The sequence below is a fragment of the Argiope bruennichi genome, chromosome 8, assembly GCF_947563725.1.
Source record: "Argiope bruennichi chromosome 8, qqArgBrue1.1, whole genome shotgun sequence".
In the NCBI taxonomy this organism is placed as follows: Eukaryota; Metazoa; Arthropoda; class Arachnida; order Araneae; family Araneidae; genus Argiope; species Argiope bruennichi.
Genome location: NC_079158.1, coordinates 85,199,299 through 85,216,200, shown reverse-complemented (window position 1 = coordinate 85,216,200; position 16,902 = coordinate 85,199,299). Strand labels below are relative to the sequence as shown.

At 25.9% G+C, this 16,902-nt stretch overlaps 1 protein-coding gene across 1 annotated transcript in view; it reads right to left on the bottom strand.

The window, feature by feature from the left end:
• The window catches only part of LOC129981637 (cell adhesion molecule Dscam2-like), a 506,908-nt gene that overhangs the window by 412,601 nt on the left and 77,405 nt on the right, over positions 1 to 16,902 (bottom strand). The window contains exon 2 of the mRNA XM_056092554.1: positions 7,560 to 7,880. Within this exon, the coding sequence (XP_055948529.1) occupies positions 7,560 to 7,880 (321 nt within the window). The remainder of the gene's footprint in view (positions 1 to 7,559; positions 7,881 to 16,902) is intronic.

The following is a 16,902-nucleotide window of genomic DNA, read 5'->3' as shown; positions in this document are numbered from 1 at the left end:
TCTCTCTTTATTGTAGATCCTTTAGTGGCATTGGTTATTCAAAGCTTTAAAAAGAGAGTAAATCATAATTTATTACACTTTTTTTTGTATTTGAATTCATTACACTTTTTGTATTTTTGTATGTTCATCAATTAAATAATAAAATACTTTTTATCGTAATTCGTAAATATTTATTGATTTGAAATGGTAGTAAATCATGACATCTGTAAGCAGTATTTCAACATTCATTTTTGAACCTAGTAGTTAATAAATCAAGTTATAAATCTCCAATATTTTTTGTAAAATTATAATGTTTTCTTTAGAAAAAACAATTTTTATAACAGAAAAAGATACAGTGGCATTTAGCTCAATTGTATTTCTTTAAAGCTTGGATGCATTTTTTACAGCATGTAAACAGAAATAAAAATATTGTCTACAGGAAGTCCACACTCATCGTGATCCGAGAGCAAATTTCTAATTCTTAGAAATAATCATTAGTGACATTTGGAAAGATATTTTATAGGATGTGAAAAAATTATATTCTGGTTTTTCGAATAAATATTTTGTTAAAACAATAGGAAATCTGTTTTCTTATACTTCACTTCGGTGCTATTGTACATTTTTGTCTAACCAATATTTTAAACAAAAAAAAAGTTATACTTTTATTCATCCAGCTTCAATATAGATATCAATGTGAATATTTTTTAAATAATAAGAACTTATTTTATACGTGGTTAGATAATTTTAAAATAATTCATGAACTGTTTTTATGAGTACAGAAGTATTGATGGATTTGAAAAATCCCACTGCATGCGTTAAAAATAGATATTTTTCCACAAAATTATCTAAACAAATAAGCTCTATACCAAAGGAACATTAGGAATGAACATTAAGCCTAGAATTATTGAACTAGCCAAAGAAATTCTATATAAAAAAATGAAAATTGTTAGAAATGTATATTTTTTTCCCTTTGCTAAGATTGTTTATTTGAAAGAAAAAATGGTAGAACATTAAAAAAAGATTTTTAGAAAAAAATGTTTATGTGGTCTATAAATATTTTATGCATTTTTATATTTTCCTATAATAGCCTTTGGTCGTCCAGCCACTAAAGCTTTTTTTTACAATAGTGTCTATATTTTCACCAAAGCATTTTAACCTTTCCAGTCTATGTCTACTCTAAATAACCACATCAAGGACCATGCTGATACTAGTTATACTTCAGATTTACAGAGAATTCAAAATAATATTTTACAAAATGCATTTAAGTCCAATTACTCATTTTAGCTTTCTAATACTATTTAATAATAATACTTTAAAATGACTAAAAATGCTTAAAAGGAAGTCAAGAAAATGATTTTAAATTATTAAAAGAAAAGGGTTTTACGAAAAAAGTGTACCATGAAATTGACAGAAGCTATGATGAATGACCATATTGATATTAACTCTGATATTGACTATAAATTAGAAAATAATAATAGTAATTTTTAATATGTTTATAAATGATTCTAAAATAGATTTTGTTCCAGTGAAACCATGAGATATGCACTTAAGAATTTCCATCGATGATGTAATAGAAGAAAAATGGGAAAAGCTTATAAATACGAAAACGGAATACCTATGTATAACAATGATACGACCTAAATATTTAAGATAATAGACGATATATTATTTGAAGAGCTAATCATAATCTTAATCAAAATTGTGTTTATATAGTGACAATTTTCTTTTATCAAACCATGAACTGCACGCCATACAATACACGAACAAATATTATCCATTATTCAGAAATCACATATAAATATCGGATTTTGGAAAGCCGTTCAATGGTTGTTATTTTTGCATTTTTTTATATATTTTTTAAAAAAAATTCTAAATTGAAATTTTATTATTTTTGCAATATTTTTTTCTTCTTTTACAAAACCATAATTTTCCAAATGTAAAACCTCGATAGAAATGAAAAGAATTTTCATTGAAAAGAAAATATTTTATTTTTCACTTTTTATGCTGCTATGCATGAATAGCACTATTAGTATCTAAATTATTATAATACAAGAAATTACTGAATGAAGATAATAACAATTTCATTAAAAATAAATAAAGATAACAGATTAAGTGTGATCAACTGTAATGCTTATTTATTTTCTAATTTAATTTACTGAATTTATCCTTTGGACATTATTTCGCAGCGTCTATTTCATTTTGTATAAAATAAATTCTTCTATATTATTGAAAAATTTTAATGAACTATTAATCTTGTTCCTATATGCATGCATGTTAAGCAACGAGTCAACAATATTCCCACTGCGACTTATCCCTTAAAGCAATTTTGAAAACAATAATTCGTAAATGTTTTTTCGCTTCCGTTGCAAAATTTTTATCTGAATACATTAATTAGGAAGATAGGTTGTTTTCATTATTACATTCTGTTTATTGAAATTAATTAAACTTCTCTTCCAAGTATATATATTTAATAATATTTATACTTCAGAGAATTTTTTTTAAAAATATTCTGTTACTTAGAAACAATAATCAGTTAACAGATCTGAAAATATGTACTACCTATTTATTATGTTAAAACAGTTTTGTTTTTTAATCAACTAACAGTCTATATTTAAATCGTAAAGTAAACAATTATTTTCAATATTTTAGCAAATGTACATTTATCGATTACATTATTCTTTATATGTACGTATGTTAAAACAAATTCAGAAGTTTGTACATAAATATAAAATAAATAATAAATAAATATACATTTTTTGTAAGAAAGGATAATTTCAATCATTACATAAAAAGTAAAGCAAATTAATCTAAAGTAAGCAAATAAAGTAAAACACAATCACCAAATATTTAGAATCATAGTTAAAGAAATTTCTTTTTCAATACAAAATTCTTTTTTTAATTCATATTTTTAATTAAAATGCACTGAAAATGCATTTTAATCCTGCAGATAATGAAAAATTACATCACAAATTTCATTTTTAATCGAAGATGAACAAAAACTTTCTTCATTGAATATGGAAACAATTCTTCCCTACAATATTCAATGGCATGTAAAATTATTTAATATCTTTTTTGATTTGTAATTCTTTATATCGTATTTACATTTAAATTTTATGTCTTTGAAATTAAAAATATAAGTTTAGAAATTACAAATACATTTCTTCAATTTAAAATCTCTATTTCAAATGTGTTCTTTTAGGAAGCATAATAATTTTTAAAATGAAGCTGTATGTTGAATGATAGGAAATTGCTTATTATATTTTAATGAAGAAGAGACTGATGTTGCAGTAGATAGTACATATAAATTTGGTAATTTTAATTTATAAATTAGTCCCCTTCAAATAAGAAGGAAGCATGAAGAGTGTTTAGAAAGTAGAAATAGGCAAAATGAAAAGTGAAGAATGTAGGATGAATAGCATAAAAATTAATATTTACTGTGATCTATGAAACAATGAATAAATTCCACCAATCATTAAATTTCTTTCAAAATTAGTTCTAATTTTGAAATCTAATTTTTTATAATTGATCTTAAATAATCAAATTCTGCCAAATTTGGAAATATACAAAATAATATTAATGCATGAACAAGCTAAGGCTGAATATATAATCAATAAAATAATTATATTTAAGGGATTCTCTAGTTATAACTTAAATTTAAATAATCATACATATACCTTTTACCGTAATATTTACAGTGCAATAATACTTATTAAATATATTTTTTGATAAATCCTATTTATTTAACAATAGTTGGAGTTTTATAAATTATTTTGAGAAATTAACATTCTAGAAGAGTTGTAGCATTGTTCAAAAATGTATATTTAATTAATTGTAAATTTTATATTTGAATAATATAAAATATTTAAAAATTGATTAATGCATGTGAAACTGAATTACTGAAAACATTTTTCTGAATAATTAAATACAACTTCATTTAAATGCGCAGTGAGATGTTTAATAAATTGATTGATTCCAAAAATTATTACAGAAATACATTTCTTCTAACTTGCGTCTATTTCTTGAATTTTCTTCTATCATTTAACTAATCGATGTTTGCTCATAATTATTTAGTGATTTCCATGTATCCGGTAATCATGCATGCATGTAAGAATAAATGTATGACGTAATAATAAAAGTGTACAGTGTATTTCAAAATTGAAGAGTCCAAACCTTTTGAGCTTGAATACAAGATTTAGAAAACAAGTGATTTAAAGGAAAGAAATGTGAAATTCAGAAAAGTTTTTTTAAAATTAATTTCATAATATATTCATAATACTAACTGCTTAATTTTGTTTTTCGAATTTTTAAAGTTTCCTACTCAAAATATTATCTCCGCACTCTTAAAAATTGATAAAATTTTATCAGGAACTATTTCATATTTACGACCTATTCATCACTATTTATTATATTTTAATGACACTTTCCGAGGAACATTTATGCTCTTTCCATTACAAAGCAACAGCGTGTAGAGAAGCAAACGCAAAAATAAAAGCCATTTATAAACTTTAACTCGCACTCACACAATCCGAAACGGAGCGATATTTAAAACAAACCAACATTTCACGACGTGCATTTAATGTTCTCAGTTACAAATAAAAATGTAGAAAAGGCTTCCATGAAAGAATAATGTTACGCACCGTTTGAAGCACTTTATGTTACCGGAACAATCTCCATTATTTACATTTCTTTTTATACATAGAAGAGACTAGTTTCAACGGCAGCGTTTCTGGTTCGATTCAGTATATTATTTCCAGATATCTTCACAAGGGAAACAGATGTTGGAAATGATTCCGAGATGCGAATCGAGTAATTCTTCTTCTGATCATTAACCAGCAAATGGCCGTTAAAATGCGTAATGTGCGATAAAACGTGCGACTGTATCCGGAGCCGATAACAGGGATGGAAAATTTTGAGGTAACCTTTGGGGACTGGGTTGAAATTCGGAAGCATGTGGTGCGAATAATTCCGATGTATCTCTTTAAAAAAAAAGAGGGGAGAAATGATTATATTTTTTTTTATGGTTCTTCCACATCATTAGAAAAGATGGTACTTCCTCGCACATTTATAATTAAATGTCTAAGATTTAATTTAAAAAAGATGATGAGAGAATCGATGTTAAGTTTTAACAGTCTGGTTGTTTTGTTGAATGAAACATATGCCTTTAATCTCTTTCTAATTTAGCACAAATAGATTATCATTTTCGAAATATATATTAAATGTTACAACAGTTGTTGCAAACTTTCCAGAAATAAAATGGAACAAATGATATGTTAATAGTCGTTCATTTTGGTCAAATTGACATATGTAATTACATCAATACAATAACTTAAAGAAAACATTACAAATAAATTACGATAGCTCACTGCATTGTTAAACCTTTTGCATATAAAATATTACAAGTTTTTAAAGGAAATCCTGAAATATGCGTAAGATATACGATATTTCTGCAATATGATTTTTTTAAAGGAATTGCTATATTTTTCCAGTCTTTTCAATGCTGCAGGAATATTAATTAAATGGCATGTTTAATTTATATTATAAAATCATTTTTATTACATTTAAAACAGATGTTTTCAGATAATTGCTGTTTTTAACAAATTGTTGCGAATTAAACAAAATTAAACTAACGTGATCCCTTAATAGAACCAAATATGTTCTTTTAATTTCTTCTTTGACTTAAAATATACTGTTTCTGGTTTGTTTATTCCGATATATTTAAGATGATATTATGTAAATATTGGATATTCTGGACGAAGTAAGGATAAAAGCAATTTTTGCAAATAAGCTGCAAACATGCATCAGGTTCCAGATTTCATTTCCACTTATTTCAAAGATTCTCAAAGATAAAAATTATATCAAATCCTTGTAATACTCAGACCATTTACAAAAAAGGCTATTGCAATTGACATGATTTTTAATTTTTTTTCAATTTGAAAAAATAATTAAGTGAAAAAAATTACCATAAAAATATTTTCACCTATAACTGTATTTTTTTTAAATTTTTATGCTAATCTTTAATTTATTAGTGGATATCTGCATTGATATTTTTAAGAGCATTCAAATTTTTATTTTATCAAGAAATTTCGTCTTCCACTCCAAACTTCTGATCTTTCTATCTTTCTGATTTTGCAGCATAAAACTCATTAAAATTATCTGCATAAACTGCTTTTTGAAAAATTTGTATACTAGAAAAATCAGAACTTCTATTTCCAGTCAATTTATTGACATTTGATTTGAATTATTTGAAGTTATTTTTTCAGAAAAATAATTAAAGTTAAAAAATGGAAAATTGTTATTACTAGTATTCACATGGAAATATGAATACATACTTCATTTAATTTCACCAATTCGACATCTTAAATTATTCAGAATTCAAAATTCAAAACTTTAAAATAATCAGAAAGGACATGAAGATAAATTACTTTAAAATAATAAAAAAAATGTTTTATATTCCAGTATAAATTTGATTTTAAATTCTTTTCCTTATCGATGGAATTAATTTATTAAACGAATTCTTATTGATCCAGGGGAATGCAAATTTTCCTTGTCCCTAAATAAAATTCCATGATATCGGTAATTAAAGTTTTAATAATTTAAATATATGTGTCTTACAATGTTAGTTTGATAGTATTTTAAATTGTGATAGTTTAAATCTTGCATAGTAATTGCAACTCATCTATTATTATAAGTTTTTTAACAGCATTTACAGCAGATGCAAATAGCATTAACTTAATTAAGGAGATTGAATAATACGAAATTTGAACAAATAGAACAGGAGTTAGTTGACGCATATAATGTCGTTGCACATATAATGATTACCCTATGAGACTTTCCTTGGTTATATGTCAACAATCGCGTCCATTTTTCTCTCATATAAAGCGTTCTCAATGATTATAATTTTCAATGCCAGCCTGGAGCATACAGTAAAGTTGATATACAATTTTGAAATTTTTAGGTAACGATATGCAATTCATATATTTATCTATCAAAACACACATGAATTGCTGCGAATATGCTCATAATGTCTAGTATGAATTGAGGAATTTTACACAAATGTTGTTCATGTTGTAATAAGAGATTGGAAACAATTTCTACTGCACATGTTATTTTTAAATTGTTGCAATTCACCTACACATTATTTATTTATATATATATATATATATATATATATATATATATATATATATATATATATATATATATATATATATATATATATATATATATATATATATATATATATATATATATATATATATATATATATATATATATATATATATATATATATATATATATATATATATAGTAATTTTTTAATTACTTTGAAAACAACAACATTTATTTATACAAGTAACAGAATGTAAATATACACCTTTGTTATAGAAATTATGAACTGCATTCATATATCTTCATAGATGTCATTCGTTTAAAAATATTAACTATCACCAAATTCAAGAAGCAGAAATATTTAACTACATCTTTTCTTTTTGTCTCAGCGACATTTCCTAGCGTAATCAGTTGAGCAGAAACTAATCCAACACAATCGCACGTCACTTCATGAAATCCAAGGCACTCACCTGCTCGTACATGTACATCTCTACTGCCAAGTGTTCCAATGACGTTCGAAATCTCGCATCTGTAGATGGTTGCATGCACGTCCGCTCTGTAATCTTCAGCAGGAAATGGTGGAAATACTAGAGCTCCATCATGCCTCACATGCCTCAGTCCAGGAAGGTCCGGTGCAGCTTGACCATCATGCTTAACCCAACGTATCACAGGGGACGGTCTACCATCTGCGCTGCAAGGAATCGTTGATCCTGTAGAGTTTGAAAACACTGATAGGCTTGGAGGCTCAAAAGTAAAAACAGGTGGTCTGTGGTGAGGTTTGTCGCATGAAACTGCAAACAAAGTTTTACTTTAGTATATAATGCAACAATAACCACAGTATTATTAAATATTAATAACAATTGCAGAAAATAATTGAACAAGATTAATTTCTAGATAAAAGATAATTCGAACAACAAGAATTATTACTTTGTATAAACAAATTATCCTTTATATACAGAGGTTTTTCCCCTTTTATAGCAAGTTATTAATTAAGATGCATCTTCTATTTTGAATATATATATATAATATATATAGAGGAAAGTTTATATTCTATTTCGATGCAAAATTTGGAGGATACAATTAAACTCTGAGAAATGTATTATGTATATATATATATATATATATATTTTCATTTTAATCCAATTACTAGTATTTTCAAATACGTCTGTTGGAATTTATGTTTGTTTTCTAATTATAGGATTTATCTCATTATTTTTTGGAACATAAAGGTGGATTCTTTTAGTTTTTGCTGTAATTTCAAGAAACATTATAGTTTTTTAGTCAAGGTATAAAGCTAATCGGCGGGATTGAATACTTTTTTATTCGAACTAGCGTTTTATTTATTTATTTTTTACAAAACATACGTTTTTACCAAACATAACTGTGTAGATATAGATTAAATTTTCAATCCTCCCACCAGAAAACAGAATTAAATAATTCCACGATTTCATTTCCACATACTTTCCGTTTCTTACTAGATTCTAATTATTATGTTAAGATAAATGTCTATTCAACTTATGTGGTCACATTATGCGTTCAAATGAACACAATATTGAAATATAATGTTAATTCTTATAATGAAGTAAAATAATTTTTTAAAATATTTTTTTGACAATTTACTTTTTTTTGTTAATGTTATACTTTCAGAAAACAGTTTCTTTAAAGAATGTGTAAAAAAGTCAAAATGCATTATTTGAAACAAAATTTTCCAATTTTTATATTCTGATTATTTTTTTCTCATTTCATGATATTAGAGTAGCATAATTACTTTATAAAGCTCAGAAATTTTACTGTGAATCAAATCAGTGAACTTTGAAATATAATTCATTTAAAACTTTCTAGAAGAGGTGTCACAACAGTAGAATTTATGATGGATGCGTTAATTCTCCTGTGAGAAGATAGATTCAAGTACAGAGGAATTTAAAAGGCTCCTCTCCAATCTGATTCAAATACCAATTTTCATATATATATATATATATATATATATATATATATATATATATATATATATATATATACTTATTTTAATCAACGCAAAAAAATTAGACGACTTGATGACCATAAATAAACCGGCAAAATGATTATCGAAAAATTTACTGCTATAAATTAATGAGTAACAAATCCTGAATGACACTGAGGACTATGCAATAAGCGTTTACATTTTCATTGAATACACTTTTAAGTTGTTGTATTACAGTTTAGAATTTTAATTTTAAAAATGTTTGCTGCTTCTCTTGAAAACCCTGAAATGAAATATGAAAACGAAAAAAGGATATTACAACATACTTCTAATCAAGTGGAGTATTCCATAATTTTTATCATAAAGGTTTGCTTTTCTCCGTAACAAGGTACGTTCTAATATTTCAAAACTAAAGATGCGTAAATGTCTCTCTCTCTCTCTCTCTCTCACACACACACACACACACACACACACATATATATATATATTGAATAAAGAATGTAATCTATTCTTTATTCATCGGAATGAAACTGGTGGTAAATATCGGTTCTAGAACTCATATCTAACCTGAATGGGATCAGGTACGAATGTGATCTTAAATTAGAATTTCACTTCATTGGGAGAGGTATTAATGTGGATATGCCGGTTGCTTGGTTTTTCAATAATTCGCAGGGGGAGGGGTAAAAAAAAACAAAGAAACGACTTTGCTGATAAATTTAATACAGGCGGAGAATTCTTCATTTGGTATATGCACTGTTACACGGGGCTACAACTAAAATGCATAGAGTTAAATAAACAAAATATGTCTACCCTGTCACCGAGGAGAGACACGGCAAATATATATAGAGAGAGCGGCACACTTATTCTCTTTATCAGTTTAAAATAATATCACCTGATGAAAAATGAATCAAGTAGTGAATACCATCTTTATCCAAAAAATAATAAGAGTGTTTAATAATCATTGACTCTATAGTCCTTTCAAATTAACATTCAAATATAAAATACACACATAGATAGATACATATATAGATAATCGCATACTCATGTGTGGAAAAATGCTCTAAATGATATAAATAATTATATTTTTGTATTGTGTTAGTCTGTCAACGTACTTCTAAAAAAAGTGACGAAGTTAAATTTTTATTCAGATTAAATTACTAGTTATCTGTTAATATGCCTTGCTATTACAAATGAAATTGATTAAACTATTAGGTTTTGAATGCCACTATTCCAAACGATTGTATCCTATTTCAAAGGCTTTGTAGAAGAAGTTATGCCACTCAGGATATTGTCCTCTAGAAATTATTGATTAGTTAAAGGAAAAGGAACTTTAAAACTCCGTCAGATCATATCAAAGTAGACAGAAATCTTTTTACAAATGTCTATTCTCCAAAAATATAATCATAATTAATAGCATGCAGGACTGCGGAGGAATTTACATATTTTAATCTTTCCAATGGTTCATTTACAGGGTATAAAATATAATTCGTTAAATGATTCTATTGGGAAATTTAACCGTTCCAAATGGTACATTCAAAGAGTATAAAGTATAATTCTTTAAATCATTCAAAGAATTTTTTCCAGATTGATGCTACAAAAATTTTAGAAATTAGCTATTGGGCCATAATTAGATTAAACTACCTGCATAAACGCATAAATGTGCATAGAAACATTACATCGATCTTATAATATCCACTCTTTTATAACACAATTTCAGTTTTCTTTTTAAGTCATTTTTTTTTTCAAATTCAAATTAGTGCATTTTCATGGATTGAAAAAAATAGTATAATTTTGAAACAACGTGATTATTTTTAATTTTGAGTCCGGATGTTATGCATAAGGATAAAAATCAATGGTTCATGAAGGGCAAAATATATCGCTATCAAGGAAGAAAAGACATTCATATAAATCAAAACTATAAAATAATGTAAGAATGGTCATTTTTGTCATAAAATATATTTGATCAAATATATATATATATATTTTTTTTTTGCTCCTCATAATAAAAATGATGTAGACACATAATTTATAAGTTTCAAAACTTCCTGCGAAATTATTACAAAATATTTTGCTTCTTTTAAGAAAAAGAAAGAAATTGCACTGAAAAAAATCAATAAAACTAATTTTAACGCTCATGAAAAAGATTTAATAAAAAATTAATAAGAAATGTATAAAGAAAATTATTTTAAATTCTGAAAAAAAAAACAATCTTTAAAAAGAAAGATTTTCTTTTTTTTTCTTCTTTTTTTTTAAAATTTTCAAATGTTTTATCGACAACTGACATTATCGGTTAAAATTACTCGCAGTTTGATTTTATGTTCATCATTTTTTAAAAAGACAGCAGTAACTTTAATTAACTCGAAGGAATAAAATAAAGGCAATCGTTTGTGAAAGAAAAGTCATAACTTAAAGTCATTATCTTGAAAAACGACTTAATAATGAGAAACTTTAAATAGCCTCTTATTTTTTGCTTATAAGTATTTCTTTCATAATTAAAAAATATAAATAAATATATATATATCGCTTTTCCATATAGTGAATGTTCTTGTTTTAATTTCATCCATTATTTTAATTTCAATTGTGTTTATCTCACGTATATTCATGCACGGTTAGTAAAATTAGAAATACAAACATAAAAGTATTAATGATATTAATATGAATGTTTTTTCAGTCACGTAAAAAAGTAAACAGCATATCGCATAACTAATTACTTATTTCTTTTGTATCTTGTCCCCCCCCCCCCCGCCCACACACAGCAAGACGAGTTTTGTTTTTAAAATTAAATTCCCATAATGCGATTTAAATAAATAATATGGATATTTCTTGAATGAACGATTTAAATTGCATGATCCAAGTTAAATTCAACCAAAATGTTTTTTTTGAGAATTTGTAGTACTGTTATAAGACTTATAATTGTTTATCGTGAAAAATATGCTTACAATTTATTAATTTAATTCAATAATATAAGTAAATTTAATTTAATAGTTTAAATATAATTTAATTTGTAATTAATATATTATTTCACTTTCTTAAAAAATATTTAAAGAAAACTCCACTTTCATTAATGGCACATGTAATGTAATACTTAAAAATATAATTATACTAATTCTTTATATTCAAATATAATTTCATTATGAAAAATATCAGAAAAACCTATGTTGAAATGAATGCATTTTACAACGAAACTTATCAACGAATTGAAATGGCACAGTGCAACAGCTTGCATAATACTCAATTTCCAGCTGTTATACAGTGTAACATATTACAAAACATTCAAATCGCTTCCAGTTAGTTAGCATAAGTTACAATCCACGAAACATATTTCCATTTAAATAAACTGACCAATATTCTCAACGCTATACTGCATAGTGAAACAAGCATTAAAATGTGACATTTTTGTATTAAATAAAATTAAGTTTAACCATTTGTTTAATTTCCAATATACCGTTTAATCATCTTAACTTTTTTTCTACTCGAAAAATGAAGCAGTTCAGCTTATAAATTTTTCTATATTATCTTCCATTTATTCTATTTTAGCATACTTCATAAAATTAGCTAGAAACTTCAAAAATATTAATTACATATTTATTTAAAAAGAAAAAAATAATAAAAGTTCAATTTAGGATCAATCCTAAAATAAGAAATTTAATAAATTTTAAATATAAGTTGGATCAGTGAGAGATAAACATCACTTAAATTGTTTAACTATGCGTACTTCTATTATTGTACTAGCACATAACATTGAGAATTTCAAAACAAACATAAAAAATTACATAACTAATATATCCCTTTCTTGCAAAATTGTTTTATAAAATCTAAATAAAGTAAAAAATAAGGTAAAAATTATATGAAGTAAAATTAAACTGAATTAGTAGCGGAATAAATGTGATCAGTTACGACATGACAAATTAAATTGAATTTAAATAATAATACATTTTTGAAAATGCAGTAATATTGGTAATAAAGAAATAAGGATGTCGGTTCAAAAACTAGAAGATTTCATAAATCTAATTCCAGAATTTCATATTTTAATAATATAAATTTCATCCGGTGATCATTACATATCTTCTATTTTAATTTATTAATATAATAAAATACTTTGCAGAATATTTATAGCTAGAAATCATTTCAACTAATAACTTTAAATATATTTATATATACCCGTATCCAATGCGGAATAAAACAAAAGTTTTCAAATTTCATTTCAAAAATATGGTAGCTGAAAACATGAAACATATTTCATAAATCCTCTCATCATTTATTATATTCTAATCTTCTATAAAACCTCTTCTCGTTCATTATATTATAATCTTCTATAAAACCTCTGATCATTCATTATATTCTAAACTTTTATAAAACCTATGATCTTTCATAATATTCGAAACTTCTTTATTAGATTTTAAAAGCATCTCACGGATAATTTGAAACAATGTTTTTTTTCCCTTAGCATTCCAAATAAAAATATACAGAAGTACAGTTGTTTTAAAATAACATAAATCCAATTAAGAGGAGAAAATGTCAATAATCTATAGAAATACATTAGGCAAAACGAAAATTGGAAGTAGTTTCAGCAGAAAATGAAAGAAAAAAGATGAGGGAAATCATTTGACGGGAGATAAATAATAGATTACCTACCCAGGAATAGGCTAATGTATGAAGTGCAGAACGAAATATTTGATTCCGAACGCATTTTCCAACGCCTGTCTCTGACATAAATGGTCTGCAAGATATTGGAAATGATTGTTCCGATTTATCGGATTGGGAAGCATTTTCTGAGCGATAAACAAGTCTGTTTTCTGTCCTTGATGCACTTTTGTTGTTTTTATTGCGAAACAGAACAGTGGTTTCCCTCAACTTTCTACATCTGGATATTATTTACAGAAATGGTAAATGTCATGAGAGTATTCAGAGAAGCCGTTATTCATCTATTATTAATGAATCAAAATTTTGCGATATTAAATAAACATTTAGAACTGTTTAAGTGGTATTTTTCTCATTTAAAAAAATAATTCATTGTTTAAATTTTTTGACTCATGAAATGAATAAATACACATTTACAATTTTTATAAATGAATAAAGGCATTATAAACTGTGATTAAATTTGCAGTATTATCTATAAAGAATAAATCCTTTTTGGAAATTTTTGAAAGAAAATCTTTTTTACATTTGACGCTAATTGTTAAGGAATGTAAAAACGAATAAATGTGTGAAACAAATGAAAAATTAATAGATATAGAAACTCAAAAAATACACATATTCTTAAATGTGTCATTGCATATTCGTTGAAGATTAAAATTGAATAAAGTTACAATATGAAAAGAAATGCTTTTGATTCTTAAAACTTACTAAATCTTAGTAAGATTCTTCAAATTTTCTAAATAAGAAAACTTATTTTGCAATTGTGCCTCTCATGCGTTACATTATCTAAATCTACATTTCTCCCCATTCGTGTACAAAGATAAATATATTATAATAGTCAACGAATTCGACATTTTTACGAATTTCCACGTTTCAAGTTTCTTTGAGGATGAAAAACATATTTTTTCGGATTACTCCTCGGATTGCTCGGTCTGTTTGCATGTAAATTTGATAACTCTAAAACGCTTTAAGCTAAACAGATGTATTATGAAACATATAATTTACACATAATTTCTAGACTTCTATCAAATTTAGGATACATTTTTCAGCGGGAATCTATAAGTCCGGTATTCGAATACAAAAAAACATGATAAATACAAAACAAAAACAAAAATGTGATATATAAGAATTGGGACACAAAATTAATATTTAAAATATAGAAATTTGAAATGAATTCCGTTAAGTGATTGACCATCAGTCGATCTGTATTTTTATATACATGTAAAAATGATCATTTAAAAAAAAGTAAGAATTTAAATAAAATTAATTTGATATGTGATCTTATGACTACAATTGTATTTTTGTGTAAAATTTTGGCTTCAATCAGTCGGAAAAAATTGTCTAAAATAAATATGTGGTTTTCTGGTATGTGTATATTAACCTGTTACTTTTACATGCTTAAAAATGTAAATTATCGCATCATTTACATTTTTAAATTTGGGATACATGTAAGTTAGCGCATCATTTACATTTTTAAGTTATGTTTGGGAAAAAATGTAAGTCATCGCATTTATTACTTTAATAAATTAAATTTTCTATGCGATATTGTGATTGAAATTGTAATTCTGTGTAAAATTTTGATTTTAATAGGCCAGAAAAAAAGTATCTAAAAACACATTAAATTATCTGATACGTATTTATTAATCAAATCCCTCCGATTAATCTCCAAAATTCTCATGCCAATATGCTTTTTCGTAAATATTGTTCGTCAATTGCATGTAGTTCATAACGGATAAGTGCTGATTTTCTTTCTAAATTACAAAGCCCACAACTGCCATGTACGGAATTCTGAAAATGAATCTATAAATATTCAGGGCGTTCAAGGCTTTACCTGACATTAAAATTTTTCTGCGGAGGTGAATACAGGGATAACACATTTATTAGAGAGTAATCGAGAATGTATTGGGGGATCACTTTCGTTTCCTGCCACGTATATATTAACTGAGTCCCAGCGATTACCTTTCAAAATTCTTATGCCCATAGGCTCTTTCGTAAATATTATGCTTACAGTTCATAACGAATAAGTGTTTATTTTCTTTCTGTACAGCACACTCCACAACTACGGCTTGACAGATACTAAAAATAAATGTCTAAGTACTCATGGCGTTCAAGGCTTTTCCTGAGATTCCAATTATATGCTGGAATGAAGAGATGGACAACATCTTTATTAGAGAATATGAGAGAATTCATCGGGGAAATCATTCTCGTTGGTCCTTATTAGTTTTTTGAAATACAGAAAAGATTATATTTGATTTCTAATTCATATGAAAAAGCATATATCAATGCGAATGAAAAATTGTTAAAGGGAAAATATTTATTTAAACTTTTGCAATGCTAATATCTATGAAACATTTTGAAAAAAACTGATTTATTCATATGATTTCTTTTAAAAGTAAAAGAAAATTTGAAATATACTTCTAGAAAACTTTTTTTTATTTCCATACTCTTTCTTTTGAAAGATTTTAAAAAATGGATATACATATATTTCTTTCATATCTTATGAAATGAATAAAAACTATTCAGATATTAACCTCGTTATGCTTTCCACAACGCTACGTGAACAGAATGCATCAAATAATCTAATAATTCGCATTTCCTTAGGAGAAAAAAAATATGAAATCCTAAACGAAGTTTGCTTCTTTTGTTCCTCTGCTTGACTTCTGAAACCCAATGAACACACATATTGCATTAGATAAGTATCTGTAAGAGTACATAGACTTGCTCAAGAAGTACTGTTACATTAATCTGTTATTTTACGTACTTCCTAAACACGTTAGACATTTCGACTGCCATGCCGAAGTAAGAAAGTCTTCGAATAGAATCAAAAGGTCTCAGAGGAAATCTGCTTCGCTCTCGAAACAGAGTTTGTGATGTTTTTGTAGGAGATTAACGCTTCAGATAAGAAAATCCATTGAATCCAATTTCCGCTATGTTTTGTTTCATACATCAGACATATCTGCTGTTACATTTAGAGAATAGCTGAAGAATCTTTGCTGTATTTTTTTAAAGAAAATCCTTCGTTTCATGATTTTTTGCTTTAAATTGTAAAACAAATTGAGAAATTGATTGAAATGTGAGACTGACAATCTATCGTGTTCCGCTCTGATTACTATTTATTATTATCTTTGCCATATTTTATATGAATTTTTCTAGGAAATCCTTCCATATTTTTAAGAATTTTATTCAATACCAATCATAAAATACTGAATACGGAT